The sequence below is a fragment of the Alexandromys fortis genome, unplaced genomic scaffold, assembly GCF_014885135.2.
Source record: "Alexandromys fortis isolate MF-2015 unplaced genomic scaffold, M_Fortis_MF-2015_v1.1 scaffold_413, whole genome shotgun sequence".
Lineage (NCBI taxonomy): Eukaryota > Metazoa > Chordata > Mammalia > Rodentia > Cricetidae > Alexandromys > Alexandromys fortis.
In genome coordinates, this window is record NW_026068299.1 from 248342 (window position 1) to 265503 (window position 17162).

Below are 17162 nucleotides of genomic sequence, written 5' to 3' on the forward strand. Positions count from 1 at the left end.
GTTTGAGGTTTTCCAAGTTCTCTTTTCAAATATTGTATGATTGTCTCTCTGCTAACCTTGACCATTGTCCCATTGCAAATAGTATACAAGACAGAGTAGTTCTTAGTATATTTGCTTGGCATGAGACATTGGCTTATTCAAGAACCTCTGGTCCAATTATTTCTTTTATTGTCTTTAGTTCTTGTCCCTGGTCTTTCCAGTCACTGCTTGGGACCCTTATTACTGCTTATTCCTACTAGTTCTGAATTTTCCACTTTCATAGCACAATGGTCTATGAGTATTTCATCATTCAATTTACAGCTTTATTGAGGTATAATTGACCATAGGTATATATTCAGAGAAAATATTTTTGAACTTTGTGTATACATATTTACATGTATATACAATAGCGATTAATGAAAAAGGGTCATAAATTTGAAAGAGAGTCTATAAGGGTCTATGGGAATGTCTGTATGGAGGAAAGGTAAGGAAGAATTGCTGCAATTATAATCTCAAAAGTAGAAAGAAAACAAATAAAAGCAGAAAAAAACCAGAAACTTCCTTCACTCCTATTGTCTTTCATTTTATCTATTGAGTATTGACCAAGTATTTGTCTTATTTATAAAATGCTTGGGGCATTTCTCATCTCTGTCTCAGAATCAGGTGAGTCCCCAAAGTTGCCAAAATCCCCAAGTTACATTTGCAAAATTGCTGTTCACCTGAGGCAGATATAATTTTTGACACCCCTGAGTACTCTTTCCTCCATTGAATACAGAGACTAGATCTCCCTGAATGTTTAAAGAACAGAGAAGTCTCTCAAGTTAAACTTTTCTGCCTGAGAGATGCGACATTCTGCTGCCTCTGTCTAGGAGTCATGATGTGCAGTTGGGCATAGGTCACTTCATCGGGCTCCTTGGCTGCAGCAATCTGGAGTGGGAGAAGGTAGAGTAAGTTCTATATTCAGCACTGGGAGACTGGGGGTCTGGAGAGGTTATGACCCACTGGATGATCTCTTACTTGGTCTTCTTTTGCATTTCTGTCCTTGGATTCTAGTAATCCCTTTGGCATGAGGGAAGGAGAGATAGGCTCTGCCCTTCTGAATCTGGAAGGTTTAACCTGGGCATATAAGTCTTTGGGGTGATCTTCTTTATGCTGGCTCTGCAACAAAGAGAAAGGAAATCACAGGAAATGTATTCTGGTACCCCAGACGCTCTACTCCCACTCAATTTCCATGGATTAGGAGAGTAAGACTATAGACATTTAACTCAAACGATGCTATTGCTGGTGGGGTCTTCTGGAGCTTCCTAATGACTCTAAGTGCCTGACAGTTTCCTTCCTGAATTTCTGATGTATTATCCTGGATGGTGGCCTCACTTAATGGGCTCCAACGTTTGGAAAGAGGATGTTCCTTCTGACATAACACATGCACCTGCCACATCCTGCTGAGATATGCTAGTCCATTACATATTTGTAGTAGCCTCTACACTCGGCCTTCTCCTCAGAAGGCTTTTTTCAGCCCTCCATTAAAATTCACACTGGTGATCTGTTCCCATCAGATCATCAAATCAACCTCAACTAATTTCCTCTAATTCATTTCCCTCAAGCAATTTGCAAGGCTCACTCTCTCTGTTATACCCAAGAGTTTGTCCTGGTGAATGGGGAATTCTGTTATCTGCTGTATCTGCCATCCCCACAGTAAGCCTAGTCAAGAATAAGATTCAGTGACCTTTATTTATCTCAATAAAAAAATATGCCTATATTTAAAAAAAAAAGAATAAGATTCAGGAACTAGGAAGAGGAGTCAAGCCACATAGTGGTTGTTAAGCAAACATTATTGAATGAGTTTGCTACCTAGTGCCCATAATTTTAAAAAGCCAAGCAAGAATGCACATGCCTAGAACCCAAGCACTGGGGAAAATAAAATGGTGCCCAAGGTTCAATACAAATGATCTAGCCAATCAATGAGCTCCGGTGTCATTCAGAGGTTCAGTCTCAGAAAATAAAAGAAGCCATCAAATGTTGACTTTTATCATAGTCTGTGTTTATACACATATACACAAAAACATCATCAGGTACAGAGTTCTTATATAATTCTTGTGTTTTGTTCACTAACTTATTAGTTTTACTGCTAAAGATTAAGCCTTATGCATCCAAAGTAATCACGTTACCATTAAGCTACAACTTCAGACACTCACATTGTCTTGAGACTCAGGAAGTTGCTAGTAAACAGTCTGATGCTGAGGAGTCAGAATGTAGGGGTCATATGCTCAAAACTAAACAAAGCAAGGAGAATGTCATAGCACACAGAGGACAGGCGCTTCTGGAATCAAGAAGCCAGCTGTGCATAATTCTGAGGGCTGAAAAAGGGACAGTGATTGATCCTAGGGTAAACTGAGTCATAAGTTCATAGCATTGAGGAAAAGAATCTTACCACACTGGCCAGCTTCTCACGCTCTGTAATCTCTGTGCCCTTCACAGCAGCATCTGTCATAACAAAACACACAGGTCTTCCCATGGCCAAATTCCTAGGACTTCTCACTGCCCCAGTTACCTGGCCTCTCCCAGATAGCAACAGAGAAAAGGGAATGTGGTTGAAGGGTCCATAATTAAGTGAGGGGGAAAAGGTCCATAGTGACTTGGTGGCTCAGAGAAGTGACCCAGAACCTCTACCACCCGTCTAATGCTGAGATCTCAGATATCTCCCTCCCAGGGACCATATTTGTCTCACACAAGATTTCTTCCTGGATACCAGCAGTTGGCCTAGAGCTGGAGAGAAAGGAGAATGTCAAATGGCAATGAGGTTAGTCAGGAAGGTTTGTAGGTCTAGGTTGCTAGCCTTGAGTTACCTCATCAGGATGCTTTTGTCCCTGATCACTGGCTCTGGAGCTTCTGCAGGATGTTGCAAGTTGGTCTCTGTTTGGACTGCAAGAAAGAAAAGAGTCTCAGTCATGAGGGTGGAACATTCTTACCTAGCACTTTCAGGGAAGGAAGGGGCCTTTACAACTCATTGCTTATGTTTATGTGTTCATATGTTCCAGGATATGGAATATCTCATATGATACCTGATATTTCACAGGTTTCAAGATCATATTGATGATTCGAGTTTCAGAGAAGTGTTTCTAAGGTGACATGTCACTGTCTGGGCTTTCCCAAGACCACACTGAGCCCCTGTTTGGAAATCCAATAGGGGGTACCCTCTACGCCCCGAAACCAAGACCACCCACACCCTACTCACTTCCATTCCTGCATTTGTTCTGGTGTCTCAGTCTGAGTAGAAGGAAGAGGGCAAGAAGGAAGAGCAAAAGGAGGAATCCCACAGAAACTCCAATCAAAATCTTCGAATATCTTGCCAGCCCTGGGATATAGGACACATAATGAATGAGGAACTGTGTGATAGGCCCATACTGATTCTTTGTATTCACTACCACTTACCCTCATAGCTATGCAGTGTGAGACTGACTCCCTTTACTCTAGTCAGTTTACCTGCTGGTCACAGAGCAGGAGGACACAATGCTGTGTGATTTAACCTAAGAAATCCAGTCTCCAACCTTATTCCCTACACGAAACTAAGCTGTATGAACTGTAAGGAAGGAGCCTGAGTACCGTGAACTCCTGGTGTCACATACCCCTACACAATGTCACCACCACAGAGTCAGATGGAGCAAGACAATTGCAGAAGTGGTTTCTAGAGAATTTCTCCCTATGAGAAAGACACAGATAAAGTCAGCACTAAAGGAAACTTAACATCTAGTCCAGGGCTCTCCTGTTTACACTTGTAGAATCACACAGTAGAAGGGCTTGGCCATATGAACCTCTCAGAAATGACTGTAACTACCGTATAACTTGTTTGAATCAGACTCCATGGGGTGAAGTGAAGAATGCATGGGATAGGGAAATCATGGGAAGTTACATCCTGCCTTCATTTATATACTTCTCCTAGGAAAAATCTCAAATATCACTCTTTTTTTAGAATGACTTTATTACATCCTAGTCTGTGAGTCTTTCTGGTTATAGAGATCATGTTGTGCTCACTGCTTGAATTCCTGGTCAACATACAAGCTTGGTATGTAAATGAAGACTTACAGGTGCTGGTATAGAAAAATCTCCCTAGACAGGAAAATCTATGGTATGTGCTTTGAGGCCCCCAGGAAAATGTTAGCAATTGGATGTATTCAATCGAAACCTGGTCTAATTATCTCAACTCTTCTCAGTCTTATGTCTACACCGAACCCTCTCCATAACCTTCCAGCTGCCTACCTGAACATTCTGAATCCTGCTGAAGAGGCTGAAATGGGCATTACTTGAGGAATTCCAGTTTGCCTCTGTATCATTGACTAGGGAGCCCTTTATGATTAGCCCTATTCCCATCCCAGTAAAGAGCTTCCAAGGTCAAGTATTCATTATTACCATCTGATCTCACACATTACAGGATCATCTCACCTGAGACTATGATCTCCACAGGCACACTGGAGTGCGACAACAGGTAAGGGGATGAGTTATTAGAACCAAAGCATGTATAGATGCCCCCAAGGGCTGAGATTTCAGCACTCATGGGGAATTTTGCCTCATATTGTGAATCTTGGTACTTTGATAGTTGATGCATGTAGGAATGGGATGCACCCTTCTTGAACAGAAAGAAACTGTCCATTGGGATTGATGACTGACACAGCAGGGTCACATTCTCTCCTGAGGACACAGTGGTTCCTGGATGCACTGAGAGGTTGGGTGTGACAAGAAATTGTCCTAGAGAGAGGAAGACTGAGTGAGGGATTATAGTCATTGTTCTGAGGTTCTCATTCATTACCTTGTCTCTATGTTTTCTCTGAATGCCATTCCTCTACTCCTGTATCCCAAGATCTATTCCTCCTGAGATAATCTTCATCATCTTGATCATCAACCACTGGCATCCCCAAAGTTGAGCCTGTTCAGAGTCTGGGTCCCTAAGAGAATGCACTATGTTCCTCACCTGTGATCAGGATGTCCAAGGGGTCACTTGGGGCTGACCACTCAGAAGAGGAGATGTATGAACCATGGCATCTATACCGGCCGCCAGTGGAGAAATTCACAGAACCTAAGGTGAAGTTGGCATGAGACCCTTCCACCTGAGTAAAATGGGCAGACATCTGTGGGAGGTCACTTCTACCCTCCTTGGACAGAGCAAATCTGTCATAACTCGTGTCTGAGAAACACTGGAGGGTCAGATCCTCTCCAGGGGCCAGGACAGGTCCTTGCTGGGTCAGCAGGGAGGGCTTCTTGGATAACCCTGGAAGAAGGATATGTAGAAAGTCATCCATCTGGCTCTTGCTAAACATTCCTGTGCTGGCTAGTTTTATGTGAACTGACATAAGCTAGAGTCATTAGAGAAGAGGAAGCATCAGCTGAGAAAAAGCTTTCACATACAGGCTACACAGTCCTGTATGACATTTTGTTGAGCAGGGACTGATACACGAAAGCCTCACCCATTGTGTGTGGTACTACCACTGGGCTTGTGATCATGGTTTTTATATTAAAGCAGGCTGAGCAAGTCAGTAATCAGCACCCCTCCAGGACTTCAGGTTCCTGCCATGTTTGAGTTCCTCTACTGATTTCCTTTGAGGATAAACAGTTCTGTGAGACTTTAATACAAACAAACCTTTTCTTGTACAACTTGCTTTTTGTTCATGGTATTTCGTTGCAACACTAGAAACCCTAAGAAAAATCACCCTCATATCCTGCTCTGACAGTATCATGGTCTCTCATGATCTGGGTCATAACAATCAAGAGCTCCCTTCAGCCATTATAATTGGAAACATCGTCAGGGGGGTACAACTAGTGAGAAAGGGTTCTCATGTCAGAAAACAATTGTGTGAATGAAAATTTTTCCTCACCTGAGACATGGATCTCCAAATGGTCACTGGCCTCTGACCACACTTGTGGGGCATTTGTATAGTATCCATAACATCTAAAGGACAGACTCTTGCTGGATGCCACAGGGATCTCAGGAAACAGAGCTGTGTATTGTCCAGTGTGTCTATACTGTGCCTTGAGGGACCTGGAGAAATTCTGATCTTCCCCAGTCACAATGAAATAATCATATCCTTTTGATGAGACACATTGGAGGGTTACATTCACCCCTGAGGTCACCACAGGACTTGGAAAAACTGACAGAGTAGGTTTATCGGGGTGGACACCTAGGATAAAAGGATGCAGAGTGAAATGATACCTTTGTCTCCAGCAAGTGGGCTGTGAATGAAAATGTTTGGGAGATTATTTCCTGAGGGAAAATGTAGAGGGCCCAATGTACTCATGCTGACAAATAATATGGGAGAAACCAGGAATGTTACTCATACAGGATGATGGTCCAATGGAGAAAATAAATAGCTGTTTTCCATCAAGAGGCTAGGAGTGGAGGTTTTTGATAATTAGGTGACCTTTCTATCTATAGAGCCAGCTCACCTAAATCCCCCAGAGTGTTTATCCTAGACTCTTACTCCCTAGACTTTATCATTACCTCTTAGTTAATAATGCCCTCCTTAAAGAAGATGTCACATGTACCTCATAGCCTGCTGACATCTACATTGTCTCAGGGACTGCACCTGATTGAAGGCTCTTAAGCTATAGAACCTATATTCATGGTCACATGTGTTTGAGTTGAGTTTTGGTGTAATTGTGCATAGTTATTCACGGGAGTTTCAATTACACCAGGAATCTCTTTTTCAAAATTGTACTGCATTTAAATATGCTTACAATAAACCACGTGGAATCAGACTTTTTAGCTTGTGAACCAGCAACTACTATGCCAGCCTGAACTGAGTTTTTCTTCTCACTTGCTGTGGGTCATTTCCCTACCAGCAGCAGAACTTGCAGTGGCCCCCACAGGAAACTGTGAAGACTGTGACCCTCGGTGTCTACTTACCTGTCACCACCAACTCCAGGGTGTCACTGTGCTGAGTCCACCCAGCAGAGTTGTAACAATAACAGCGATATCGCCCTGCATCATCTTCTGCCATGGATGAGATGAAAAAATTTGCTTTGCGATTAGTGACTGGTGCAGTTAATCTGCCCCGGGGTGCCGGGCGTCCTTCTTTATGCAGGAAGCATATTTGGGTTTCCATGTTTCCCTCACACCATATTGTCACCGGATTCCGTAAGGTGATCATAGAGCCTGGCTCAGCCCTGATCGTGGGTTTCTGGAGGGTCCCTGCAAAGAAGTAGTCAAGAGGGATGTGGGACTTTAAACAGTTGTACAGTGAATGTGAAACTTGTAGATGACCCTTGAATAACAAAAGGAGCCATGGAGCCATCTGAATATCAGTCTCTCTCCTGACCATCCCAGTTTCCATTCTTACAACCCCACTCATTGTTTTCTGTGTCTTGACTCCCACAATCTGCATGTTGTAATAGTGGCCTAATGGGTCTGACTTTTCCTGTGCTGATCACACAGTAAGGTCTCCCTGGGGAATCCTGTTTCAGGTTCCCTGTCAATCAATAGAGAGGCTTGGGCTTCCTCACCAGAGACTAGAATCTCCAGGATGTCACTCCCTTCTGACAATCTCTGAGGGTTTCTTGAATAATAGCCATAGCATCTTAAGCTCCATCTTTCGCTGAGTGTGATAGGACCCACTTGGAAACTGGCTGAAGACTGCCCAGTATATACATGCTGTGAGTTCATGATGAAGCTGAAGAACTGCTTTTCCTTGATTAAAATGAACCCATTATAATTATTATTTGAGCTACATGAGGCAGTCACAGATGATCCTAAGGTTACAACAGGGTTTGGCAGTGCATTCAGGGTGGGTTTTTTGTAGAGACCTAGAAAAGATACACATGGAATATTAAATGGGTTTACAGTCTGATTTGTCCCCAAGACTTTAGTAATGAGTAGGTATACAATAACAGACTTTTCTAATAAGTCACATCTGGGGATCCATATGATTCCTGTGTATCCACTCACCAGTCGCCACCAGCTTCAGTGTGTTACTGCCTTCTGACCTGACAGCAGAGTTGTAAGAGTAACAGGAATATCACTCTGCCTTCAGTTTTGTAACAGACCGGAAGATGAATTTTGCCTTATTGTGTTATTCTTTTGGGTGCATCTGTCCCATAGCACACACACTTGTGTTTCTCAGGTCCCCTCACACCCTGATGGTCACAGGCCTCTCTGACGTGATCAGAGTGCCTGTATCAGCTCAGATGGTGGGTTCATGGAGGGTCCCCGCAAAGCAGAAGAAAATGAGATGCATCTCTTATGACACTTGCACAAAGTTCACACTTGCAAATGGCACTTAAGCTTATTGTCAAAGGCAGAGGGACACATAAAGACTCAGTATTTCCATGGACTCTTAAGTCCCACTGTTATTATCCACCCTTCTTTTTGCACTTCAAATCCTGTTGTCTTCTACATTCTGTGAAATTGGACTAAGGAGCATGAGTTCACTAACCCTCCACACTTCAGGTTCTTCCCTGTGGTCCTCTATCAGGTCAGTTATCATTCAAAGGAAATTCTAGGGTTTCCTTACCTGAGACCAGGAGTTCTAGGTGGTTACTGGGCACTGACCACAGATGGGAGCTGTTCTGGTAATAGCCATAGCATGTGAACCTCCATCTCTGGTTGGAAGTCACAGGACCCACTCTGAAAAGGGCCTGGAAGAGACCAGTGTTTGTTTTCTGTGAAGGCATGGTACTGGAGAATTTCTGATCTTCCTCCATTAGAATGAAACTATAATATTTCTCTTGTGAGGAGCACTGAAGTGTCGTATACTCTCGTGACTTCACCACAGGACTGTCGTTGGCTGACAAGAAGACTTTGCTGAGGTAGACTCCTAGGTGAGAAGCGGAAGCTTATTCAGTGGACTCATTGAGGTATACATTTGCCCCTCTTCTGGGGTTTGAGAAATGGAACCCAAAGTGAACATATCCCTTTTTTCAAAGCAGGTCTTGGGGGTGGGATGAGTCTTCTCACCTGTCACCACCAGCTCTAGGGTGTCACTGTGCTCTGACCACCCAACAGAGTTGTAACAGTAACAGTGATATTGCCCTGCATGATGCCTCTCCACTGATGTGATGGAGAACATGGCCTTGGTATCAGGCCTATGAAAAGGTTGTCCTTCCCAGGGAGCTGGGCTTCCTACTTTATGCAGGAAGTATACTTGGGTTTTCGTGGTTCCTTTGCACCAGATAGTCATAGGTTTCCCTATGTTGATAACAGAGCTTGGCTCAGCCCACAGGATGGGCTTCTGAAGGGTCCCTGCAATGAAGTAAGTGAGAAGGAGTTGGGCATTTTGAACAGTTACAGTGAATGTCAAATTTTCAAATAATATTTAAGAAGGTCTGCAACAGTAGAAGGACACATGAGGACCCCATTCTTCCTTCAACTGCTGTGTTTCCACTGCTTATGTCCATCCCTATTTTTTATATCAACATCATATGTTCTGTGACATTGAGCACAGGAGCATGACTTCATTAACCCACCACATATCAGGTCCTTCCCAGTGATCCTGTTCCAGGGCAATTATCATTAAGGACATTCTGGAGCTTCCTTACCTGAGACCAGGAGTTCTAGGTGGTTACTGGGCACTGACCACAGATGGGAGCTGTTCTGGTAATAGCCATAGCATGTGAACCTCCATCTCTGGTTGGGAGTCACATGATCTACTGGGAACCGGGCCTGGAAAACACCACTGATTGTGTTCCATATGGGCACGGTCCTGGAGAATTTCTGATCTTCCTTCATTAGAATGAAACTGTCATATTTCTCTTTTGAGGAGCACTGAAGGGTCACATACCCTCCAGAGATCACCACAGGACTGGTCAGGGAATTCAGGGTGACTTTGCTGGAGTGGACTCCTAAGATGAAAGAAGAATCCTGTTAAGTGAATTATTTTGGCTAACATTATACCTCCTGTCGTGGGATTGAAAAAGAACTGCACATAATAAATTCCTTTCCTAAAGGTATATCTCAGTGTTCAGGAAGGGTCTTCTCACCTGTCACAACTAGCTCCAGGGTATCACTTGGTTTTGATATGCCAGCTGGGCTTTTATAGAAACAGGAATATTGGCCTGCATTATGACTTTCAATTGATGAGATAAAGATCTTGTGCTTTTCCTCAGTGTCTTTACGACTTGTTGGTACCTGAGAATCTGGGTATCCTTCTTTATAGAAATGGTATTCTTGGGCATTTGAGGGACCTTCACAAATTATAGTTACTTCAGTCCCAATGGTTACCACATTCCTTGGCACAGCTCTGAGTGTGGGTTTAGAGAGTCCCCCTGAAAAAAAAATAAAACAAAACAAGGAAAAAAAAACAAAGAACAACAACAAAAATGGGAGTTGGGTCTGAGGACATCTATCTTTAAACCAATCTCTCATCTTCAATACCTTTCCGGCAACACCAGCATCATCCCACACCAGCTCTTCTACATATCTTTTCTTCAGAGGGTACCTTTGATACCCACTGATGATGAACACCCTATGACAGCTGGAAAAATACTCACCTGCCAGCACTGGGATCCTGGGGCCCAGGCTCAGACCTGCAAGAGAGTTACCTGTGAGTGCACGCAGCTGAAGCCTGAACAGCACCTCCTCTTTCAGATCCCTTCTGAGCTACTGAGACATCCGGATGGGCCAATGCTTGACTGTGAGGTGGATTTCCTCTCATAATTGAGTTCCCTCTCCACAACTCCCTTTCTCACCAAGACAAAGCAGAACTGTGAGGGTGGAAGTCATAGCATCATCCAGTTGCCAAAAGTTTGCAAATGAACAGACACTAAGTATATGGTCTTCACAGTCTGGTGTCCCCTTAGCTTGACTATATTATACAGGCAGCTCTTGTATAAAAGAATCTGCTCTTTCTAGGCAAATGATTTTGTTTTCCCAGTGCTGTGAAGGGTGGGGCTCCAAAACATGTGGTCTCTGATTCTGTATAGTTCTTTGGCCTGAATTCTTGTTTGTGACATAAGGCCTATTTAAACTCAAGTAAGTCTCAACCTCCTACCCTTTTTCAGTGTGCTAGAATTGCAAACCCATATCTGATTGTGGTCTACTTTTGCAAAACATCTCACTTACACCAATATATATCTACTTGGATGGTCCTCTTCACCATTATTTAGCAAAAAATAATCCGAGCGCCTTCCTGAGTCAACACCCACAGCTGAGGAGGCTCAGAACTGATCTTTGTCTGTCAGACCTTCTCCTTCAATCACTCTTTCAGTCAGACCACCCACATAATGCTTTAGGATTTTTCTCAGGATCTCAGCTGCCTACCCAACCCCAGATATGCTTTGGGTATTTTTTATAAATTTTTCTTGGGTTAAATGAACTGGTACTTACTCCAGAGTATACATCAATGACAGAGACAAGATTTTACCCAAATTTAGCTGGTGAACCATTGAGTTTTATTAGGGCTTCTTAGAATGGTTTGGGAAACATTTTAATTTTTTTTTCCTTGGGACAGGTTCTACTATTTAGCTCTGGGTGTTCTCGAAGTCACTATGCAGAACAGACTGAACTTGGACACACAGAGATCAGCCAACATGCCTCTTCTTCCCAAGTGCTAGGATAATGGTGTGCTCCACTAGCCCTTGTAACATAGAAAAATTTCAGAAGTTATATTACTGGAAAGTGCTTTCCACAGTAGGGTTTTATTTGTGTATAGTTACACTGGGAGAGGAGTAATCTCAGGAGACTCCGCATTATGAACAAACACTGATGACAACAAGGATGCTAAGAGAGACATATATGGATCTAATCTACATGGGAAGTAGAAAAAGACAAGATTTCCTGAGTAAACTGGGAACATGGGGACCATGGAAAAGGGTTGAAGAGGAGGGGAGAGGTAAGGAGGGAAGCAGAGAAGAACGTAGAGCTCAATAAAAAATAAAATTAAAATAAAAACAATAAAAAGCATGAGATGGCCTGCCCCCCCCCAAAATATTGCTAGTATTTTATCTCTGAGCCTCAGCATCATTTTGAATGTCCAATATTAACCTCACTTTATACTGTTTTATGGCCTCAGGAGTGTTTCTATTCTGGAGATATGCAGGATTGTTGAACTTTTAAATTGTTTTATGATTTAGTTCGGATATATATTTCTTGGTCTTATAAATGGTATAATTGAAGCACCTTTTTCTGTTCTCTTCATTTCCCCATGGAAAACATATTAAGTCTAAATTGTAAAGGTTATCAAACCTTGACCCCAAAAATAGAAATTAAATTAAAGTTTCCAAAATACAGAAGATTCCATTTTCAACAAAAGAATGGTAAAGTGCCAGGTTCTACCTTCATGAAGAATCACTGCAGCAAGACATGATCCTCCATAGTGTGATATGGGATTCCCCTCTGTATGCTGTGAATACTATTGGTTAATAAAGAAGGTGGTTGGGCCTATGACAGGGCAGAATAGAGTTAGGTGAGAAAAGTAAACTGAATGCTGGTAGAAAGAAGGCCAGTGAGTGAGAAGCCATGTAGCTGCTGCAGGAGACAGAAACTGTATACTAGACAGAACCTTACCAGTAGACCACAACCATGGGGCAATACACAGATTAGTAGAAATGGGTTAAGATATAGGAGCTAGCCAATAAGAAGTGTGAACTAATAGGTCAAGCAGTGTTGTTACTATACAGTTTCTGTGTGCTTATTTTGGGTCTGGGTGGCCAGGAAATGAATGAGTAGCCTTTGCCAACAACAGTGAGTGTTGTAGGGTCAGAGCTCCAAGAGATTGTATCTGTAAGGCCCATGCTCTATTTATGGATAGGTATTCAGATAATTCATTTTACTGTGTTGTGCCCTCAAAGACAGTAAAATACAGTAGTTTCTACTTTGCTCTGGACATGTCTGATGTGTAGGCATCAGTTTCAGTTTGAAAGTTACACTGTACTCATCCATACCAGCAGTGTATCCAGTAGCCCACCTACATAATCCATGACATTTTCTTCATTTCAAGGTCTATTGACTGACATCAAGATTACCAATCTCATGCTGTTTTTGCTTTCTATATATGTTAGTTCAATTTTTGTTTCTATAATTTAATAGTAGATCAATTGTCATTATAAAGAAATCTGGATAAGTTATCTGATAATTTGGAAAATATACATACATCATCAGGCAGAATGCCCCCTACTCCTCTAATGAAAATGCCATTTTACTGTGTCACAGAATTCTAGAGGAGTTGAAATGAAATACCCAGGACATAAAGGAAAATCTTCATTTTTTGCTCTGAATTTTGTGTAAACATAATCATCACAGTTGCAAAGAGATACAGTAGTAACTTACAAGAATAATATTCATATAGACTTGATTTTCTTGATTTGGGTGTGATCTTAAAGATTCCTGCAACATACACACCCAAATGTGAAGTCCAATTTTAAGCATATAAACAATAATAGGCAAGACTGTTTTCACAATTCCTGAGAATCTGAGAACAAACATCTTTTCATGCTAGTTAGGGGATTGATGATAGATAAAAGTGAGGTGAACCCAAAGGCCAATTTGATGAACAAAATGAGTTTAAAGGACTACTTATAAAATGTCTATTAGAGGTTGTTTACAAGAACACAAATGACTCAAAGACTACTGACTGACGAAATACAAGCCCATAATGTTGACAGTTCATGAAAACTGGTAACCCGGAGACACCAAAGCAACTGGAAGTTAGCTCAGCAGGTTGGAGAATATATTTTCCAGCAACACAGCTCCCAGGGAGAATGACAGGAGCATCTGGGACCAAAATTGTTTGGAGTTAATGTTGGAAATAGTAGTGGGATTATAAGGGTTTAAGATGACCACCCTCTTCCTGAGTTGTCTGTGGAGTCAACAGGACCATTATGATACTTAAGGTCATAGGAGAAGGAAGTTTGGGTAAATTTTTACAAGAAAGACCTAGATGACTCATAGTAGGAAGTTCAGTCTACTTATGACCTTTAGTACCATATAATTTTGTTCTTCTGAATTCCTTGTTGCAAGACAAGGAAGTTCCTCCTACTCACTACCCTTCATCTAACCCTCAACATTCTTTCTTCTTAAACCCTTCTCTCCTGATGACAGTTTCTCATACAATACTGTAGATTCTGTGTCAATGATCGAGGTAGTGATGCACACTAGATGAATATCGCTAGTGTCCATTAAAGACAGGAGGATAAAATTTGCAATTCTTCAAACTCAAGCAGGACGCCTTACTCCCTCCCTTGTGGTAGAATGATGTTGATGTCCTTTCTGGTAGGGTTATTGGGAGACCCCACTAGTCTAGTAACATTGAGGAGTTTTAACATCTGGGTTCTAATACTCACCGTAATAAACATTCACTCTAAGGATCAAAAAATATGTCATAGAGAAACCTGAAACTTTATAATCTAGCTAAAAAATATAATTTCAAATGTATGTAATGGTGGTGCCCTGAATATATGGATAACAGCAAGCTGCAAGATATTATTAAATATAAGTTTCAGAGACAGGTATTGAGGTGACTTGAATATAATTTGCCCCCATAGGCTCACAGGGAGTGGCAATATTAAAGGGTATGGCCTGGTTAGAGTAGCTGTACCATTGCTAGAGGAAGTGTGTCTCAGTTCACTTCCTGATGATTAGAATCAAGATGTAGAACTCTCAACTTCTCTCACATATTATGTCTACCTGCATGTTACCATACTTTTCTGCCATGTTGATAATAAACTTAGCCTCTGAAGTGTTTGGTAGTCCCAATCGAAATGTTTTCCTTTATATGAGTTTTATGTGGTTGTTAGTGGTCCCTCTGATAAATAGCTGTAATTAAAAAAAAGCAAGCTTAGCAAGGAAAGTTGCATAATGTATAATTTGAAGAGAAAAAGCCTACCAGGAAGTGGAATGGAGTTAAATCCTGAATTCAAGAGATAAACAGATTAAAGAAAAGCAGCATTAAAAAGGAAATAAAGGGAATAGTGATCTCAGGGCAAGATCACACTCACCTAAGCTTCGATCTTGTGAAAAGGAATTATAGAATAGCATGGTCATATGCACTTTTAATCCCAACACTGCAGGGTCAGAGGTATGCAGATCTCTGAATTCTGGGCCTGTTTTGTCTATGAAGCAATTTCTAGGACATCCAAGAAAAGGCAGTGAAGGAAAACATTAAATACAGAAAGGTGTTGAAGATGTAATTTCAGTATGGGATCATGTTCCAGCCCTAGAAAGCAGCAAATCTTGGGAGGTCTTGTCATGTGGTTCTTACTTTAAAGTTAAAGATAAAAGAAAAGGGTTATGGAATTTTCCTCCACTACTGAGGAAAGCCTCTGAGGGCAAACAAGTGTCATGGATGTCCCTGAATAGAGACCCAGAGGAACCATTGTGTGAAGCTGTGAAGGCCAAATGTGTGTTGCCTTAGAGACCCCGAGATGATAGGGATGCCAGAGTGATGTGAGATCTGCCAAGGTTAGCTGCTAAGAGGCAATGTAACCAGTTCAAGAGAAAAAAATATGTTACAGTGAACAAGACAGACAGGAATCAGGGATCACAAGAGTACATTGACATCAGCCATGGAGATCCCAAATTTTGATGTGCCCAGCTGGTTTTTGTCTTTCGTTGGTCCAGTATTTTCTTAATATGCTCACTTTTCTCCATTATGATACCATAATATATAACCTTTGTCATTATATGTTGCATGTGTGTGATTCCTGGGGCAGCTGAGGACAGGGAACCTGAAATGGCCCTATCCTATAACAATACTGACGAATATCTTCCATATCACCATAGAACCTTCATCTGGTGATGGATGGAGATAGAGACAGAGACCCACACTGGAGCATCGGACTGAGCTCCCAAGGTCCCAATGAAGAGCAGAAGAAGGGAGAACATGAGCAAGGAAGTTAGGACCACGAGGGGTGCACCCACGCACTGAGACAATGGGGCTGATCTAGTGGGAGCTCACCAAAGCCAGCTGGACTGTGACTGAAAAAGCATGGGATAAAACCGGACTCTCTGAACATGGCGAACAATGAGGGCTGCTGAGAAGCCAAGGACAATGGCACGGGGTTTACAATGGCACGGGGTTTTGATCTTACTTCATGTTCTGGCTTTGTGGGAGCCTAGCCAGTTTGGATGTTCACCTTCCTAGGCATGGACGGAGGGGGGAGGATCTTGGACTTTCTACAGGGCAGGGAACCCTGACTGCTCTGTGGACTGGAGAGGGAGGGGGAGAGGAGTGGGGGAGGGGGAGAAGAGTGGGAGGAGGGTGAGGGAAATAGGAGGCTGGGAGGAGGCAGAAATTTTTTTCAATAAAAAATAAATAAATAAATGGAAAACAGAGACTGATAGAGAAAAAAAAAACCCTCCAAGTAAGCCTTGTTGCAAGATGGCATATCTCTCACACATACGTCCTGTTTTTAAAACTATAGAGATATTATTATAACATAATAATATAACATTATTGAGATAGAGTAAAATTGTTTAACACTTTCTACACACATCTTCATACATACACATGATAATAAAAAAAGGTCATGAATTTGAAGGAGAGTGGAGAAGAATCTATGGAAATTTATTTAGGAATGAAAGGGAATAGGAAAATGTTGTAATTATATTAGAATCTCGAAAATAAAAACAAGCAAAGAAAAACACAAAACCAAAAACTTTCTTTATTCCTCTTCTCTTTTCTCACTTTATCTGTTGGTCACTGACAAGCACTTCCCTTATTTATAAAATGCAGGGACAACAGAATCAGTGTCCCCAAAATTTTCAGAATTTCCTAGAGACTGATTATGTCTGCACAATGGTTGTGCACTTGAGACAGATTTTGTTATATGAAATTTCTGAATCCACCCTTCTCCATGGAATTCATAGTCTGGATCTTCCCAGGCTGATAGGCACCAGGGTAGGTTCTCAGGAGGGACTTTTCTGCCTGGAAGCTGAAAGTTTCACCTGCCCCTGTCTTTGTGTCAGGATGCACAGCTGAGCATAGGTCATATCATTTGATTCATCTGTTGTATCAGCCTGCAGTGTGAAAGTGTAAAAGAAGGTTTATAAGCCTGGGTTAAAACAGGTCTCACTGAACATAGCGGACAATGAGGACTACTGAGACATCAAGAACAATGGCAATGGGTTTTTGATCCTATTGCATGTATTGGCTTTGTGGGAGCCTAGGCTGTTTGGATGCTCACCTTATGAGACCTGGACGGAGGAGGGTTTTCCTTGGACTTCCCACGGGACGGAGAGCCCTGATTGCTCTTTGGGCTGACGA

General features: G+C 42.0%; 1 protein-coding gene and 1 long non-coding RNA gene across 6 annotated transcripts; both read right to left on the reverse strand.

Moving 5' to 3' along the window:
- Positions 1-280: 280 nt before the first annotated feature.
- LOC126494986 (leukocyte immunoglobulin-like receptor subfamily B member 3) lies at positions 281-10867 on the reverse strand. Of its 5 annotated transcripts, XM_050132576.1 has the most exons (17): positions 10651-10867; positions 10453-10488; positions 9943-10227; positions 9502-9804; positions 8921-9205; positions 8478-8780; positions 7471-7770; positions 6875-7159; positions 5847-6149; positions 4946-5242; positions 4420-4737; positions 3215-3334; positions 2826-2901; positions 2708-2745; positions 2411-2463; positions 997-1137; positions 281-906 (listed from the first exon to the last, which is right to left on the reverse strand). In XM_050132576.1, the coding sequence occupies exons 1-17, from the start codon at positions 10682-10684 to the stop codon at positions 796-798; spliced, it is 3288 nt and encodes a 1095-aa protein (XP_049988533.1). In that variant the 5' UTR covers positions 10685-10867; the 3' UTR covers positions 281-795. The 5 variants fall into 5 exon arrangements, 4 of the variants coding, with proteins under 4 accessions (XP_049988533.1, XP_049988532.1, XP_049988531.1 ...); XM_050132575.1 differs by having other exon boundaries at positions 4420-4722; positions 9943-10488; XM_050132574.1 differs by having other exon boundaries at positions 9943-10488.
- Positions 10868-16538: 5671 nt separating this feature from the next.
- LOC126494995 (uncharacterized) lies at positions 16539-17162 on the reverse strand. Its single transcript, XR_007590097.1, has 2 exons — positions 17083-17162; positions 16539-16915 (listed from the first exon to the last, which is right to left on the reverse strand). It is a non-coding gene; the product is annotated as an uncharacterized lncRNA (long non-coding RNA).